This window comes from Gouania willdenowi, chromosome 10 (assembly GCF_900634775.1).
Source record: "Gouania willdenowi chromosome 10, fGouWil2.1, whole genome shotgun sequence".
In the NCBI taxonomy this organism is placed as follows: Eukaryota; Metazoa; Chordata; class Actinopteri; order Blenniiformes; family Gobiesocidae; genus Gouania; species Gouania willdenowi.
The window spans coordinates 14,296,201-14,312,035 of NC_041053.1; the positions used below are offsets into that span (position 1 = coordinate 14,296,201).

Consider the following 15,835-nt stretch of genomic DNA (forward strand, 5'->3'; position numbering starts at 1 on the left):
ACTGCCACCTCCACATCTTCATTTTTATTATTTTTTATTAATATTATTATTAGTAGTAGTATTTAACGCATAAAATATTTTTTTGTTTCAGGTGTGATGATTAGAAATGGGAAATGTTTCACAGCTTTAGTAGAAAACATGGTGTACATTGTGTTGACCCCCCTTCTTCCGGTGTGAAATGTAGTGTTCCGGCCCCACGTGTGGACAACATGTAGACTGTTCGTGTGAATGTTGTTCACATGTTGCTCTGCTTGTTATGATGTTATGAGATGAAATAGTGAACCAGTCTAAGTCAGGCTGAAATCTCAACATGTTGTTTGGAAAAGAAGTGCCATGGCGGCGCTTGGAGGGGATGTCGTTCGGAATGTACTCTTCACAAGAGATCCGGTGAGATAGATCAACCTCTGCCTTCAGCTAACATGCTAACCACCATGTGCATGCATTAGCAGCAGAACTGTAAAGAGTACTGATATATCAGAATCAGAAATGTTTTTTATGGCCATGTACAGTTTTAAGGACAGTATAAGGAATTTGTCTCGGTAGTTGGTGCACAAAACAAAAAAAAAACAAAACAAAGAACAACCCAGCAACAATAATAATAATAATGATAAATATAAAGGATGAGGGATAAATAAAGGATAGATAGAGAATAATATATATATATATATATATATACAGTGCAGCAGATAATGTCATCATGGAGGTGGTGATCGGGTGGGGGGGCGTTCAGTGGGTGACTTGGGCTGTGTTCATGTGGATGGTGGCAGAGGGAAAGAAGCTGTTTTTGTGTCTGGAGGTTCTGGTCCTGATGGACTGAAACCTTCTTCCAGAAGGGAGAGATTGAAACAGTTTATGACCGGGGTGGGAGGGGTCGGCCACAATCTTTCCTGCATGCCTTGAGGCGTACAGGTCCTGGAGGGAGGGCAGATTGCAGCTGATGACCTTCTCTGCAGAGTGGATGATACGCTGCAGTCTGGCCTTGTCCTTGGCCGTAGCTGCAGCGTACCAGATGGTGATGGAGGAGCAGAGGATGGACTGGATGATGGAGCTGTAGAAGTTCACCATCATCTTTGTTGGCAGACTGAACTTCTTCAGCTGCCGCAGGAAGTACATCCTCTGCTGAGCTTTTTTGATAAGGGAGCTGATGTTCAGCTCCCACTTGAGGTCCTGAGTGATGATGGTCCCCAGGAAGCAGAAGTACTCCACAGAGCTCACTGTAGAGTCTCCCAGGGTGAGGGGGGCTGGGTTCTTCCTGAAGTCTGGATCATCTCCACTGTCTTTATGCATAATGCTACTCAAGTACAAGTACTGTTATTTTATTTTAAATATATTCAAGTACAAGTATAATTAAGTCATACATAAAATACTCAAGTACAAGTATAAAGTAGCTCAATTAAATAGTACTCTAAGTAAAAGTTACTAGTTACTTTCTCTCCCCCCCCCCCACACACACACGTTTATGGAACTTAATTTATTTTCCACAAAGGCACCTGTATAACATAAAACACAACACTGTGTGAAATTAATGACAATAGTTAATGTGGCTCCGAAATGACGACACAGGCACGGCTTCTCAAAGACGGGCGCTTTACTTGGGTGAATGAACGCTGTGAAACTTGCAGGACATGAAGTACATACAAACTTTAGACACATAACTTGGTCACGGGTAACACATGTACTAAATAAAATGAACTACCTCGTGGCCGCCTGTCACTTCGGAGGTTCTTGGGCAGATAGTCTTAACAGTCTTGTGCATTCTAAATTGACATACAATAATTAGAACAGTAGCTTACACATTTACAGAAAAATTCAAAACAATAATCTCAAAGTACCATGTGCTGCTGGCCTCGCCACTGCAGGTTGCTCAATCAAAGTCTCTTGCATTTCCGGGTGAATGCAGGTCTCACAGCCTCTTATACTAAACTAAAACCTCGCGATAATAAAGGGTGTATCACAAAATAAATAAAATTCCACTTCATAGCTAAATAAATGTATCTTATTTAGAAAATACAACATATTGTTACAGTATAAATTATAATAATTTTCAACAAAAAATATTTAGCCTTTGAAACAAAAATTATTAATGTGTTTAAGTGCAAAGTAATTTCAACGACACTTACAGTTAAATCCATTAATCATATTAATCCTATATGACACAAGACCAGTGGAAGAGTTAATGTAGATTCCTACCAATGATATATGGAAATTCTTCATGCCTGATCAAATGTTTATATCCTCCAAAGGAAACTGAGTGTGAAGGCGATCACTAACTCCAGGTTCTTAGACGGTGTCGGGAACGTGGCTTCAAACAGCTTATATGATTTGGCTCTGGGCCCAGCAGACTCAAAAGAGGTAAGATCACACTGTAGCAGGTGACCCATCTATGAGTTAAATATGGCTGATGGGTTTTATTCTGTTTATTCGATTTTTATTTATTTTTTTGTCATGTTGGTAGACGTAGGGCTGCTCGATTATAGAAAAAAATTATAATCATGATTATTTTAGTCATAATTGAAATCACGATTATTTGTCAACTAGAAAGTAATCAGAATCAGAATCAACTTTATTGACCAAGAATGTATGTTATACACACGAAGAATTTGACTTGGTGAACTGTGCGCTCTCTAATAGTGTAACTGTAAACATTAAATAATAACAATCAACTAGAAAAAATAATAATAAATATAAACTTAAATATAAACAGTAGTTAGACTAGAATGTGCAAAAGTAAATAAAATAACAAGATAATAATAATAATAGTATATAAATAAAAATAAAAAAATATATAATAATAATAAGATAATAGTGCAGTAGTGCATTGATGAGTAGTGCAGGAGAATATTTAGATTAAATAGTATGTACATGAACATTCTCAGTTATTTATTTTTTGTACAAATTATATTCTTTAAACATAAATAAAATTCCTCATACACTAAAATCAAGTATATTCACTTTTGCACAAAAATTCAAAACACTTCTTACACATGATGTCTTTGCTCTTGGTCTTCATCAAACACAGTGTTCCCATATCAGAGAATTTGACTTGCCACTTGTTTACCAGCATTTTTGCTGCGTTTTTCCTGCCATGTTTCAAGACCGCTAGCAACAACTTTCCTCGTGTTAGCCTGCAGGCTAGCTTTAGCTTTGAGAGGGGCTGGGCAGAGGGGAGGAGCTTGCATATGTGTTGATTAAACCACTAAAAGCTAGTGTTAATAATGTGTGCTAAGCTTTATTATTTGTAATGTCTGAAATAGTGGGTTGTTTTGTTTAGCGGAAAAAACACATGTTGTATATCTGACCGATTATTGATATATCAGTCAGAAATCAATCTACGATAATCTATGATATAACAAGAAAAAAAAAGATTAAGTGAAAAAATACAATTTTTATTTCATATCTCTGAAAGACAATAAACTGAACAAGTGTCCTATGAACAGTGACACTATTTTAGTGCAACATTTCTGTATATAAGTGTCAACATACCAATGTAAACTAATAAGTATCTCCAATAGTGCTTTCTGTAAACAAAAATAGGGTCTTTCTTACCAGTGACACCATTATAGTGCAATATTCCAGTAAACAATGTTATTGGTTCCTTCAACAAACAGTGAGATTTCTGTGAACACCTACCTGCACATTTTAGTGAAAAAGCAGAAAAGGTTTTGAAATAAAAAAATAAATCTTAAATTAAAAAAAAATATATATATATTATTTCTTAAATCAATACTTATTGCGAGCATATTGATAATTGATCTTGCAAAAAAATATCGTGATATATTGCCGTATCGAGATATTGTCACACTTTCTAAGCAGTCTCTTAAAGCAGTGAGTCCAACCCCTGGAAGCAATGTACATATATTTATACATATATGTACATACACATTGACTATTGTAATTCTGTTTTCACTTGTTTTAATAAGTCGACCCTAAACAGACTCCAGATTGTACAAAATGCTGGTTCCAGACTTTGACTGGTGCTCCCAGAACATCCCACATTACCTCCATTCTCTCTACTCTGCACTGGTTTCCAGTCAAGTTTCGCATCGAGTATGAAATCTTAGTTTTGACGTTTTGAGTGTTACATGGCCAGGCCCCTTAATATATCTCGGACTTGTTGTGCCCCTACACTTCAGGGCGCAGCCTTCAGTCTTCAGGCCAGGGTCTCCTGATGATCCCCAAAACTAAATTTAAAACCAGAGGAGACCTGGTGTTCCAGGCTGTGGCCCCCAGACTCTGGAATAACCTGAACCAGTCTCTTCGGGGGTTCAACTGTGTGGACACTTTTAAGAAACTGTTGAAGACGTCGCTTTTCAGAAAAGCTTTTAGTTATATGGATTTTAATTTTTATTATCCTTTTAGGATTCTGCTCCTATGATGTAAATGCACCCGTGTTTAATTATTCTATTATAATGCTGCACCTGTTGTATTAATTTCTCCACAGCTTTGTACAGCACTTTGTGATTTTATCTGCAAAAAGTTACAAAAAATTACATAGGTATTTACGGGTGTTTTATTTGTAAAAATTTATACTTTTGCTTTAACTAGTGTGGGCTCGCAATGTGTGTGCATTTCAATGAGTGTTTATGCTATCAGGCAGAAACAGTGAGTTGATGATGTTACTAAAGATAAATAAATGCATCATTTCTGTCCTTATCTCTCAGTGCTGGTTTTTCAGTAAACACTGGTGTTAGCCAGCGTCGTAGTACAGCACACACATCAAATTAATCCCAGATGTTTGCGCGATAAGAGGAAATCCAGCTGCATAGTACAGGCCCTTAAGGTCTTTTCAGATGGTCTCTGACTCTTTCAAACTGCAACTGTTAAATGTCACACCAATGCATTGTGGGTCTGGACTTAAGTTTTAAATTCTCTAGATCAGGGGTTCTCGACTGGTATCACCCTGGGACCCACATTTTAGAATTCAACCAACCAAATTTAGTAGATCAAAAATAGCTGTTGAAAACACACGTATATAATCTTTTTTAAAACATAAATCTATATATTTTCCTGTGTAACATGCATTTCACAGCATGCCCGTCAAAAGAAAATCTTCTTTCAAAATAAAAGACTAGTCCAACATGAGAGACTTTAAGTATTTATTTTTGACCGGTCTTTGGTGACCCACCCAGTACAGGCCTACGACCCACTTTTGGGTCCTGACTCACCATTTGAGAATCGCTGCTCTTGATCCCAAACAAACAGTGCACCTTCAGAAAGTAGTCTGCAGTGTTTCTGTATGATATTTGATTATATGAAGATCTGCTGCTCTGTAGGGTTCAGTTAATTTTCCTATATTGCACTGTTTCGTCTCTTTTGATATTCTGTGAGTTCAGTCTGATAGATACACACTTTCAGGCAAAGATTAGGCTTTTATAAAGTTCACTTTTCAAAATAAAAGTGAGCAGAGGAAAAGAAAATCTTGTCACGACAGTGGGCCAACTGGTCTGTTTACGTTTGTATTCACCAATGACAAAAAGGCGTTTTAACAGCAGGTTTGATGTAAGGACTCTGGATTTTTCTTTAGGTTTGTGCAACATGCAGTCAGAATTTCAACAACTGTCCTGGACACTTTGGACACATAGAGCTCCCTCTGCCTGTGTACAACCCTCTGTTCTTTGATGTAAGCGCACACACACACACACTCCATGTACTCGATATATGGTAGCCAGCGTTAATCCTCCTTTTCTCTCCTGTCAGAAACTTTACTTGCTGATCGGCGGTTCCTGTCTGGTATGTCACACACTAACGTGTCCCAGGCCTGCAGTCCACCTGCTGATCCAGCAGCTCACACTAGTGGATCATGGAGCCATGCAGGAGGTCTACCAACTTGAACAAGTCCTTAACCAGGTGGGTTAATGGGAACTGTATGTAGTGATGATGGTTCAAAAGTTTTTGCATTGTTGTGTTTTTTCCAAATGTGTTGAATCATCTGTGTAACATCAGCAGTGTTTGTTTTTGTGTGCGTGTGCAGCACTTGGAGGAGAACCCTAAAGCCACTGGATGTGAGATAGAGTCTGTGCTGCGGGACTTTACAGAGTCCATAGTCAGAGGGAGAGGTGAAGCTTCAGTGAGCTGCAAACCTGTGAGTAAATACTGTCTGTGGGCGGAGCCATGCACATATATTTATTACTGACACCATGCAGTGAGTTAAACCAAACGTTGAAATCAGATCACGTGTCTCTCCTTAACTCATTCTTCCTTTTGACATTGTCAGTTTCATTTAAATTCGTTTAAAAGTTTTTGAGATATCCTGCTAACAAACATCCACACTAAAAAATGGACAGATGAATCTTAGTGAAAACATTACCTGCTTGGCAGAGGTACCAATTTACATAATAAATAGGGTTGGGCATCGTTTAAATTGAACGATTTCATTTCCGATGCTGATTCCTTATTTCGATTACGATTCTTTTGAGGCAGTTGTACAATGTATGTATTGTATACAATGTATATTGTATGTAAGGATATGTATGGACCAAAGCTCATATCTTGACTTTTTTCCCTCCCAAAACGCAGATATATGGTATAAATTTCAATAATTTTAATTCAAATGAAGTACTACCAGAAAGACAATTTGGGGTTAAATTTGCTGATGCAAAATGCCACACAGTTACATTTATTAACAAACAGCTGCACAATATGTGTCACTTTTGGCTTTTTCCCCTCTAGGGGACAGCACGTGTGAGTGAGTTCTGTAGTGTGGCTTGTTTAGTGGTAGATCTGGGTTAGGACACAATCAGCAATCCATCTAACTGTGCTTTTCATGCTGTTCTGAGGAAGCAGTGACTCCTAAAACAAGTATTTTGATACAAAATAAGCTATAAAAAAAAAATATATATATATTGATATAGGCAATATTGGAATTTTCTATATTGCCAAAATAAAATAAAAAATAAAAAATATATATATATATATATATATATATATATATATATATATATATATATACACACACACACATATACGGCTACTTCTTCCGGTTGGTGGACTGGGTATCTAAAATAGGAATCTAAATTTTAAAAGTTGAACAATTCCGGGTCCAACCCTAATAATAATGCAAGAAAATCCTCGGGCCACAAATATTTCTAAACAACTGTTCAGATGACACAAATTTTTTAAGCCACTGCAAGAAACAGTTCCTGTCCACCATAAGACAGAGGAACACATAACAGGTCTGACATTCCCAGGGTGTGTCCTTTAACCTGTTGTCCACCTGGAGGCAGCGTCTGCACTTCAATCTGCCTTTGGGGGCTGTTTGAGTATTATCTGTGTCTCTGTACCAGTGGGTATTGATACGGATTGTACTGACTGTGTCAGTACCAACTAACATTAGACACAAGATAGTGTCTCCGACTCCAGTATTAGCTCACCGTCCTGTCATCCATCCTGTGAATTTGCGCATTACTTGCTCTCGTCATAAGTTCTGTTTCTGTATGTGTTGGAGGCAACGTGGCTGCACAGACTGCTGAGGGGATGATGTGAGTGCTATGAAAGCTCACAGCACAAACACATTGTGTGTTTCAGATCAAGCACCTGGTGGAGAAGAAGAGTACTTTGATAAACGACTTTTGGAGGACTCACATGAAAGCCAGGAAGTGCCCACACTGCAGGTAGTCGATTACATAAGTACAGAGATTTAGAGTAGAGGAAAGATGAGTTATCCCATGGTTACTGCAGCAGTGCAGGACTTCCTGTTGCTGGACATGTGATTATGACCGTGTGCATCAACGCAAATAGAATGTGTAGAGTGTTAAATATGATGCTAATTTAGTTGTGTGTCTTTGTGTGTGCAGAAGTGGGAAGAGCACAGTGCGTCGTGAGCACAACAGTAAGCTAATTGTTACAATGCCGTCTGGAGCCCAAATCCCAGGCACAACTGAAGGTGAGTGTGCTGATCTAGTAATGAAATCATAGAGATAAAATGTCTCAAAAGGCATTAAGTTCATGAATCTAAAAATAAGGCCTGATTTGTCATTAAAGGGATAGTTCGCCTATTTTAGACATGACGTTGTATGCAATCCTCATCATCACTATAGTGCATACACATTGTTTCACTCAGTGGTCACCTCCCTGGTCCGAGTTCTGGCCGTTTGAAGTTGGTCAAGAAAGTAGTCCCGGTTAGTTTCCCGGGCCACATGACTGTGCGTTTTTAATAGAAAAAGAGATATGCGTGTGAAAGCTTGATTCATTTACATCACAAAACCGCCCACAAAAAAAATTCATACCTCCAGTTTTAATCGGCACTATTTTCTCTTCCGTTTCTCTTCTTTTTCTTTTCCGTGATGTAAATGAATCAAGCTTTCAAACGCATATCTCTTTTTCTATTAAAAACGCACAGTCATGTGGCCCGGGAAACTAACCGGGACTACTTTCTTGACCAACTTCAAACGGCCAGAACTCGGACCAGGGAGGTGACCACTGAGTGAAACAATGTGTATGCACTATAGTGATGATGAGGATTGCATACAACGTCATGTCTAAAATAGGCGAACTATCCCTTTAAAATGTCTTAAATTAATGTTTCAAAATTCTTACATTTTAACACATAATAAGTATGATTTTATTATTGTAATTAGTCTCAGATTTCAAATTCAATGGTAACATTTGTTTTTTAAAAAGATTGTAATTTAACATTGTGCAATCACGACAGCGGAACCAACTACAAAACACAGCCTGTAGCAACTTTCAACATTTTTCTTAATTGTTTTATAGATTTCTGGCTATTTTTGTAGTCATTTTGTGTGTTTTTGGAGTGAATTTAATCATTGCAGTCTATTTTTGTGTATTTTTGTGTGTTTACTTGGGGGTCGCCAGTTGCACGTCTGCACTAGTCACTGGAAAAATGTACCTTAACTCTATGTAATTGATGTGGTGTTTTATGTTTACTGTGAATTTGGTCTTATATTTAACTTCAAATGGCAATAAAAAGTCCTTAAAAGTCTTGAATTTAAAACGATTGAAGCTGTGCACATTGAACTAGAGTGAAAGTGTAGTCGGCCGCTGATGCAAATGTGGTGCTTGGTTTTCATTTTCATTTCATTCTTCTTTTATTGGTTTTGTAGCCTCTGAATTGTAAAACCTCTAAGCATCTAAAGTCTTTCTCTCCACATGAAGATCTGCTCAGCGGAAAGAGGGTCTACCTGACAGCCAGCACTGCCCGAGAGCATGTCGCCAAATTGTGGGAGAACGAAGGTGAGCAACACTCACCCGACTCAATCTGAACAATTCACGGAAGCTTCTGGAAAACATTTGTTTTAAAACCAATTCAAAATAACAAATAAATAGTGTGATTATTTTGTTTTACTATTTGAAAATTAAAACAGAAATACAGAAACAACAAAAAACAGATAAGCAGCATTTTTCTGTTTTAAAATTAAATCTTGTTTTATTTTTGAGATATTTGGATATATACAGGGAAACTAGGGCGAAAGCTTTAGCAAGTCACATTCTGTCAGAGCAAACAGGACCAGAACAGAAGTCCACTGAACCTGGCTTCCCTCCACAGGTCCTGGACAAAACTTTTTAGGATTTATTTCAGCAGTTTTATGGTCCTGCTCCTGTTTTCATGTAGTTTGTGGATGTTTTAGCTTTTAACAGCTGCTCACGGTTTATGTTTTGTTTTGTGTTGTTACGGTCCAAATAGTATCCAAAGTAAATTGGTGGCTGACTATTGACTGTGAGGCGGGTGTGAGGAACAATAGATGTTAGAACTTAAACGATTTGACACAAACAATTGCACCAGTTTTTTGAGGGCAGTAAAATTATTTTTTTGCACGTTTTAATACCGTGAGCCACTAACGGCAGCCGTCAACACACATGGAAGTTGATCACAATTAATGAGTAGCACCAGTAGATTACGCCACCTCTGGTTCTTTAATCACATATCATGTGCATGCTTTTCGTGACATCCTTTTTTTGTTTTTGTTTTTTATTTATGTACTAATAACGTTAATTAATAGTGGGAGTAAAAGTCCAGCACAGTCTGTGGGTCCATAATGTTGTGGTGAGCTTAAAACATGAAGCTCTCATCCTAGTTTTCCCAAAAATATCCAAATATCACATAAACATAACAAGGTTTAATTTTAAAACAGAAAAAAAGCTGCTTGCCTGGTTTTTTTTTTCCTTCTGTATTTCCGTTTTGGTTCTAAATTAGTAAAACAAAATAACCACACTGTTTATTTGTTATTTTTAATTTGGTTTTGAAACGGAATAACCCAAGAACGTACTGTACACAGATTTGTTTTTCTGTACCTAAACAAACCCAACACAGGCTTTTTACTGAAGTGTCTTTTCTCTGGACTGGAGGCTGGGGAAAATGTTTTCCTTCCTGATCTCTTCTTCCTGGAGCTGCTGGTGGTCCCACCATGCAGGTATACAACACATGTAACCTGACACCATTCAGAATAGTCTGATGGTTGTCCTCTTTATTCTGACCTCACATTTCACCTACCAGGTATCGTCCAATCAATCGCCTTGGTGACCAGATGTTCACCAATGGTCACACAGTCAACCTGCAGGCAGTCATGAAGGATTGTGTGACCATCAGGAAGCTTCTGGCACTGATGGCAGGAGAGAAAGTCCCTCAGGAGACAGAGGTGAGACTACTGTTGCTCTGATTGATTGATTGTTATGGTTTAATTTATTCAGACAACTTTTTTCAAGAAATTTACTTGATCTCCTGACGCGTTTCGACTGCCAACTGTTAGTCTTCCTCAGAGGCATCTATTGATGTGTTCTTATGAGTTCTTTCCGGGCATGGCCAACTTGACAGTTGTGTCAGACGGGCCACGCCGCTGTTTCCGGATGGTCTCTGAAGAAGAGAATCCCAGGTGTGGGAAAGTGAAAATGTTCACTCATCCCTTTTGATATTGAAGCGTGTGTTCTACACAGACTGACAGTCGGCAGTCGAAACATGTCAGGAGATCAAAGTAAATTTCCTGAAAAAGTTGTCTGAATAAGTGAAACCTTAATATATATATTTATATATATATATTTTTTTTTAAAAGAACTTACTGGAGTGATTGATTGATTGATTGTGTAGGAGGGTGGTTCACAATATAATTAGGGATGCACCAAATATATTCGGCCGAATATTGCAAAAAAAAGCCACAGTCGGCCTTCGGTGGAGTGAGTTAAAAGCAAGGCTGAATTGTAGAGTATGACGCAATCAAACAACGTGCAGTGATTTTGAGTTAGAAAAGTGTGCTCGCGTTGCTGCAGAACTAGAGCAGCAGCAGCTTCTCCTTTCCGCACACAAACACAGCCAGACTCATTCCTTTCCACTTACCGCTCTCCGCGTAAAAGTTGGAAGCCGTCCAATTCCACAACCAAGTCCGTTGTTAGTGCTGTGAGCAACAAATCTGTAAAGATCCTTATCGTTTCCTCCTCAGTTCATAAGCGATTTCGAGTCTCGCTGCATAGGCTGGTGTAGCATTAGCATGGAGTGCTAACAGCTGATGTGCGTGAACAATGGCCGTGGCTCCAAGCAGTGACTCCCAACCATACCTGTCAAGTATCCCGTTTTGGTCGGGGAACTCCTGTATTTTACCCCTCTTTCCCGCCATCTTCCCGTATTAGTATTTTCCCGTAAATATCCTGTATTTTAATGTAATAATTAAAAGATGCCTTGCGAGAACTGCCATCTGAAGTAGCCTGGGTGGCAGTTCTTGCGAGATTAGTGCTGACAGCGACAACAAACCCAGAAAAAAACCACCGCCGAAAAAAAACAAAGAACTTGTGTAAATACGTTGTGAAATGTAACAGATAGTTTACCTTCCTAAAGACCATCAGGATGTGACACAGTTACACGTTCTGTTAGATTAGTAACTGAGAGTTTAACGTCTACCACAGCGGAAGGAACCACGTTAGTCACCATGAAAAATCCACCAATCGCAAGCGCCACAAATATACACTGCTTTAAAAAAAAGTGTTAAAGAATGTAAAGTCTGCAACAAATGTGTCTAATAAGTCATTAATGAATACCAGAGAACCACATGAGTGAGCATGAGAAATTAAAAGAAAACGTATAATGAAAATAAAATGTAAATGTCTAACTTAAAGACAAGCAACGTGAAATTAACAGTAAATATTAAATGTGTTGACTTGTGTATGAACTGTAAGTATATTAAATAAATACATGTGCTTCATATACACATTTATGTTTTTATTTAGACTGTTTTATAATTTAGGAATTAGGGCTGGGTGATATATCGAGATTCAAGATGTATCGAGTTTTCTATTTTGGCGATATAGAACACTATAATATTTCATATATTAATATATACTCTATATATATATATATATATATATATATATATATATATATATATATATAGCTTATGCATCAAAATACTAGTTTTAAGAGTCGCTGCTTTTACTTCTCAGAACAACATGTAAAGCTCAGTTAGATGGATTAATGAGTGGCTCATATTGTGCAGCTGTTTGTTAATAAATGTCCCTGTGTGGCATTTTGCATCAGCAAATTTAACCCAGAATTGTCTTTCTGGTCAGACTTTATTTAATAAAATTATCAAGATTTATATTGTATATCACCATTTTGAGAAAAAATATTTAGATATGAGTTTTGGTCCATATCACCCAGCCCTAGTAGGAATGTTCACAGCATTTCAATGTTAATAAAGGTCAACCTACCAGATTCTAATGACATAATTGTATTTAGTTAGTGGTTGACAAGTGGGTATTTTAGATTTTTTGTACATCTATCTTAAAATATAAGGGATACTGGTGCTTGGTTGGCCGGGTGGGAAGACTGGTAGTGGGCACTAGAAAATTTCCCTTAGTTTCAAATCCAAAACTTGACAGGTATGCTCCCAACATGATCAGTAGCAGAAAAACTAGTGCAGTTTGGGTGTCCAGTAGTGCAGTTTGCATTTACATATATGGAAATAAAGTATAATATATATATATAACGTTTTCAGTTTTGACCCTCTGAATGAGGCTGAATGAGGCTTTTTTTGAAAAGCAAAGGCTACTGGATGACTAAAAAATGTCAGAATATTCAATAAACATTTACTTTCTTTAAAAAACATTTATTCTAGGCTATTTATGCACTACTGAAAAACTTAACCATATTCCGTATTCGGCCAAGCGTTTATATATTTTTTGGCTTCGGCCACAAATTTTAATTTTGGTGCATCCTCAAATATAATGGTAAAAAAAGTTTTTCTAAATTTTGCTAGATCGTATTTTGCCTTTTTCATATTGATATGTTGAACATCTGCACCAAAAACTGGGCCAATATAACATCGGTAAAGGGTGGCATACTTTTTCACAATTTGTATTGCTCATCCAAAGAATGCGTAACTTTCATAGATATCAGAAACTGTAATGGTATAAAGGGAAGTATGGTCACATGAGTAAGAACATTACAACAGTTCAAACACTATTCCTGAAAATAGAAAAAACTTCATTATTGTGAAAAAAGTCTGCCACGATTAACTCCATTTTTGGTACAGATGCCTACAATGTCAATGTGAACAAGGCGAAAAGCGATCTGGCAAAATTTGGTAAAAATTAATTTTTGTGTTGGAGCTGCTAAGGTAGAGGTGCCAGAGTGTTGTAGTAGATTTAGTCCTTCTCACACCTTCTCCTCTCCTGGTCCTGATGGGGTCCCCTTAGGTTTCAGAACCCGCAGACCAAACGTTCCTGGCTGGGATCATGGGGCTGACGCTGGAAGACAAGCTGTACAACACCTGGGTGCACCTGCAGAGCCACGTCAACATAGTTTTTGACAGTGACATGGATAAACTGATGACAGAGAAGTACCCTGGAATCAGACAGGTACATACTGTCTTTCACCTGTTAGCGCGTTAGCAGTTAGCATCAGGGTTGGGGTCAATTATAATTGTAATCATGTAATTGATAATTAATTACAATTATGGAGTATTATAATTTTAAAAATCGGTTGCGGTCGATATCGTAGTTAAATTGTAATTGAGTTCAGTTAATTGACATTGTAATTGTCATGAAAATTCTATAATAAGTGTCAATTGTAATTTAATGCAAAACTTTGGAACTATGTTACAGTTTCATATCAAGCTTTCCCACATTTTACCATTTAAAATAAATAGAAATCTAGGGGTATACTGACATAAAAACATCTTAGATGCTTTTAAAAACCTATATTTTCATTGATTTCATTGGAAGCTTAAGAAGGTAACCAATAGAGAGGAAAAAAATAGATGATAGATATTTGTTTTTAGTGTATTTTACAGCTGATTTAGGACCTGTTATCATAAGAGATGCTAACACAAGAGGAAGGTTATTGGGTTGGGTTATTTATTTCAGGCTCAGTAATTGTGATCATTTGTAATTGAACTTTAGTAATTGAGAGCAAAATTGTAATTGACTTTCTGAGGATACAAAAATAAATTTAATTGTAAATGGGAAAAAAATTTCGTAACTGTGATTGTAATTGAACATGGGTAATTAAAAAAATAATTGTAACTGAAAAATATTATTGCCCCCAAACCTGGTTAGCATATCTCAGCTAATCACAGCTTCATGTCTGTGCACTGCTATCTGTCCCACCAGGTCCTAGAGAAGAAGGACGGATTGTTCCGGAAGCACATGATGGGTAAACGCGTTGACTACGCAGCTCGATCCGTCATCTGTCCAGACATGTACATTGGAACCAACGAGATAGGAATCCCCATGGTGAGTGGGCGGAGCTTCATGTCACAGGAGCCTCCAGCGTTTGTTTCAAAGAGTGAACCCCTCATTCCCACAATTTCCCTGCAGGTGTTTGCCACAAAGCTGACATATCCTCAGCCCGTCACTCCGTGGAACGTCAAGGAGCTCCGTCAGGCCGTGCTCAACGGGCCCAACGTCCACCCCGGGGCCTCCATGGTGATCAACGAGGACGGCAGGAAAACCATCCTATCCACTACTGATCCAGCACAGAGAGAAGCTGTGGCCAAGCAGCTTCTGACTCCATCTCAAGGTCCACAGAAGATGTCCATGAAGATAGTGAGTAGGGTTGACATCCCTCAGGTTTTTAGGGTGCTTTCACACATGCTTCTTTGCGCCGCACCATGCTTTGCTTCCTCGGATACTTTGGTCTTTTTGCGATATGTGAAAGGTCACTGGAACGCGAACTCTGGTCCTCTGAAAAATGTAGGTCTTGGTTTGGCTCAAGCGAAGCATGGTGAGGTCTTTAATCATGTGAGAAAGCAACCAGCACCAAACATAGGACTTTACAATGAAGTGCAATTGTAACGAAGCAACTCCACCAGTGACAGAGCAGCAGCCCTGCGTGCCTGTCGTCACGGTAACAGGCGTGAGCACACATTCACAACCAAGTGCTTCAGCAGCAACACACATATCCATTCGTCCGTCCATCCATCCATTTTCAGTCGCCTTTGTCAGCACACATACAAAAAAATAAAAAAAAACACATCACATTTCCTCACTCCCCGTATTTCTCCCACAACATTTATTTTGTGGCATTGTGTGATTATGGGTTATTTTGAATTAATATTTACTTCTGCTGGGATTGTTTTAGGAATTCTTTTGAAAAACATAGGAAGAGAGACCAAATATCGTACGTGACGGCGCATCTGTCAGTAGTGACAGGGCAGCGGCACATTGTCACGACATTAGAGGTTGAAGTATTCTTTTTTTTTTTTTGTATTCTGTCCAATCGGGGACCGACCGTTTCGCCTGCGTGACATATGTAGTTGAGGAAGTTTGGTGCGCTTGGCAAATACAATGTGTGAAAGCGGACTGGAGGAAATTAAAATGTAAAAAGTTGCAGATTTACTGCCTGAACCGCACCGAGTCCACCGGACTACATGTGTGAAAGCACCCTTAAAGT

At 38.2% G+C, this 15,835-nt stretch overlaps 1 protein-coding gene across 2 annotated transcripts in view; it reads left to right on the plus strand.

Annotated features, from left to right (window-relative positions):
* The first annotated feature begins 197 nt into the window (after positions 1-197).
* polr1a (RNA polymerase I subunit A) overlaps positions 198-15,835 on the plus strand; it is a 62,746-nt gene continuing 47,108 nt past the window's right edge. Inside the window, exons 1-13 of one of the 2 annotated variants that reach the window (XM_028459278.1) lie at positions 198-387; positions 2,244-2,352; positions 5,525-5,620; positions 5,698-5,847; positions 5,972-6,082; positions 7,525-7,610; positions 7,794-7,882; positions 9,115-9,192; positions 10,271-10,370; positions 10,454-10,595; positions 13,639-13,800; positions 14,554-14,676; positions 14,761-14,988. In XM_028459278.1, coding sequence (XP_028315079.1) covers positions 311-387; positions 2,244-2,352; positions 5,525-5,620; positions 5,698-5,847; positions 5,972-6,082; positions 7,525-7,610; positions 7,794-7,882; positions 9,115-9,192; positions 10,271-10,370; positions 10,454-10,595; positions 13,639-13,800; positions 14,554-14,676; positions 14,761-14,988 — 1,551 coding nt within the window. In that variant the 5' untranslated portion in view covers positions 198-310. The remainder of the gene's footprint in view (positions 388-2,243; positions 2,353-5,524; positions 5,621-5,697; positions 5,848-5,971; positions 6,083-7,524; positions 7,611-7,793; positions 7,883-9,114; positions 9,193-10,270; positions 10,371-10,453; positions 10,596-13,638; positions 13,801-14,553; positions 14,677-14,760; positions 14,989-15,835) is intronic. The other variant, XM_028459277.1, reaches the window with a different exon arrangement.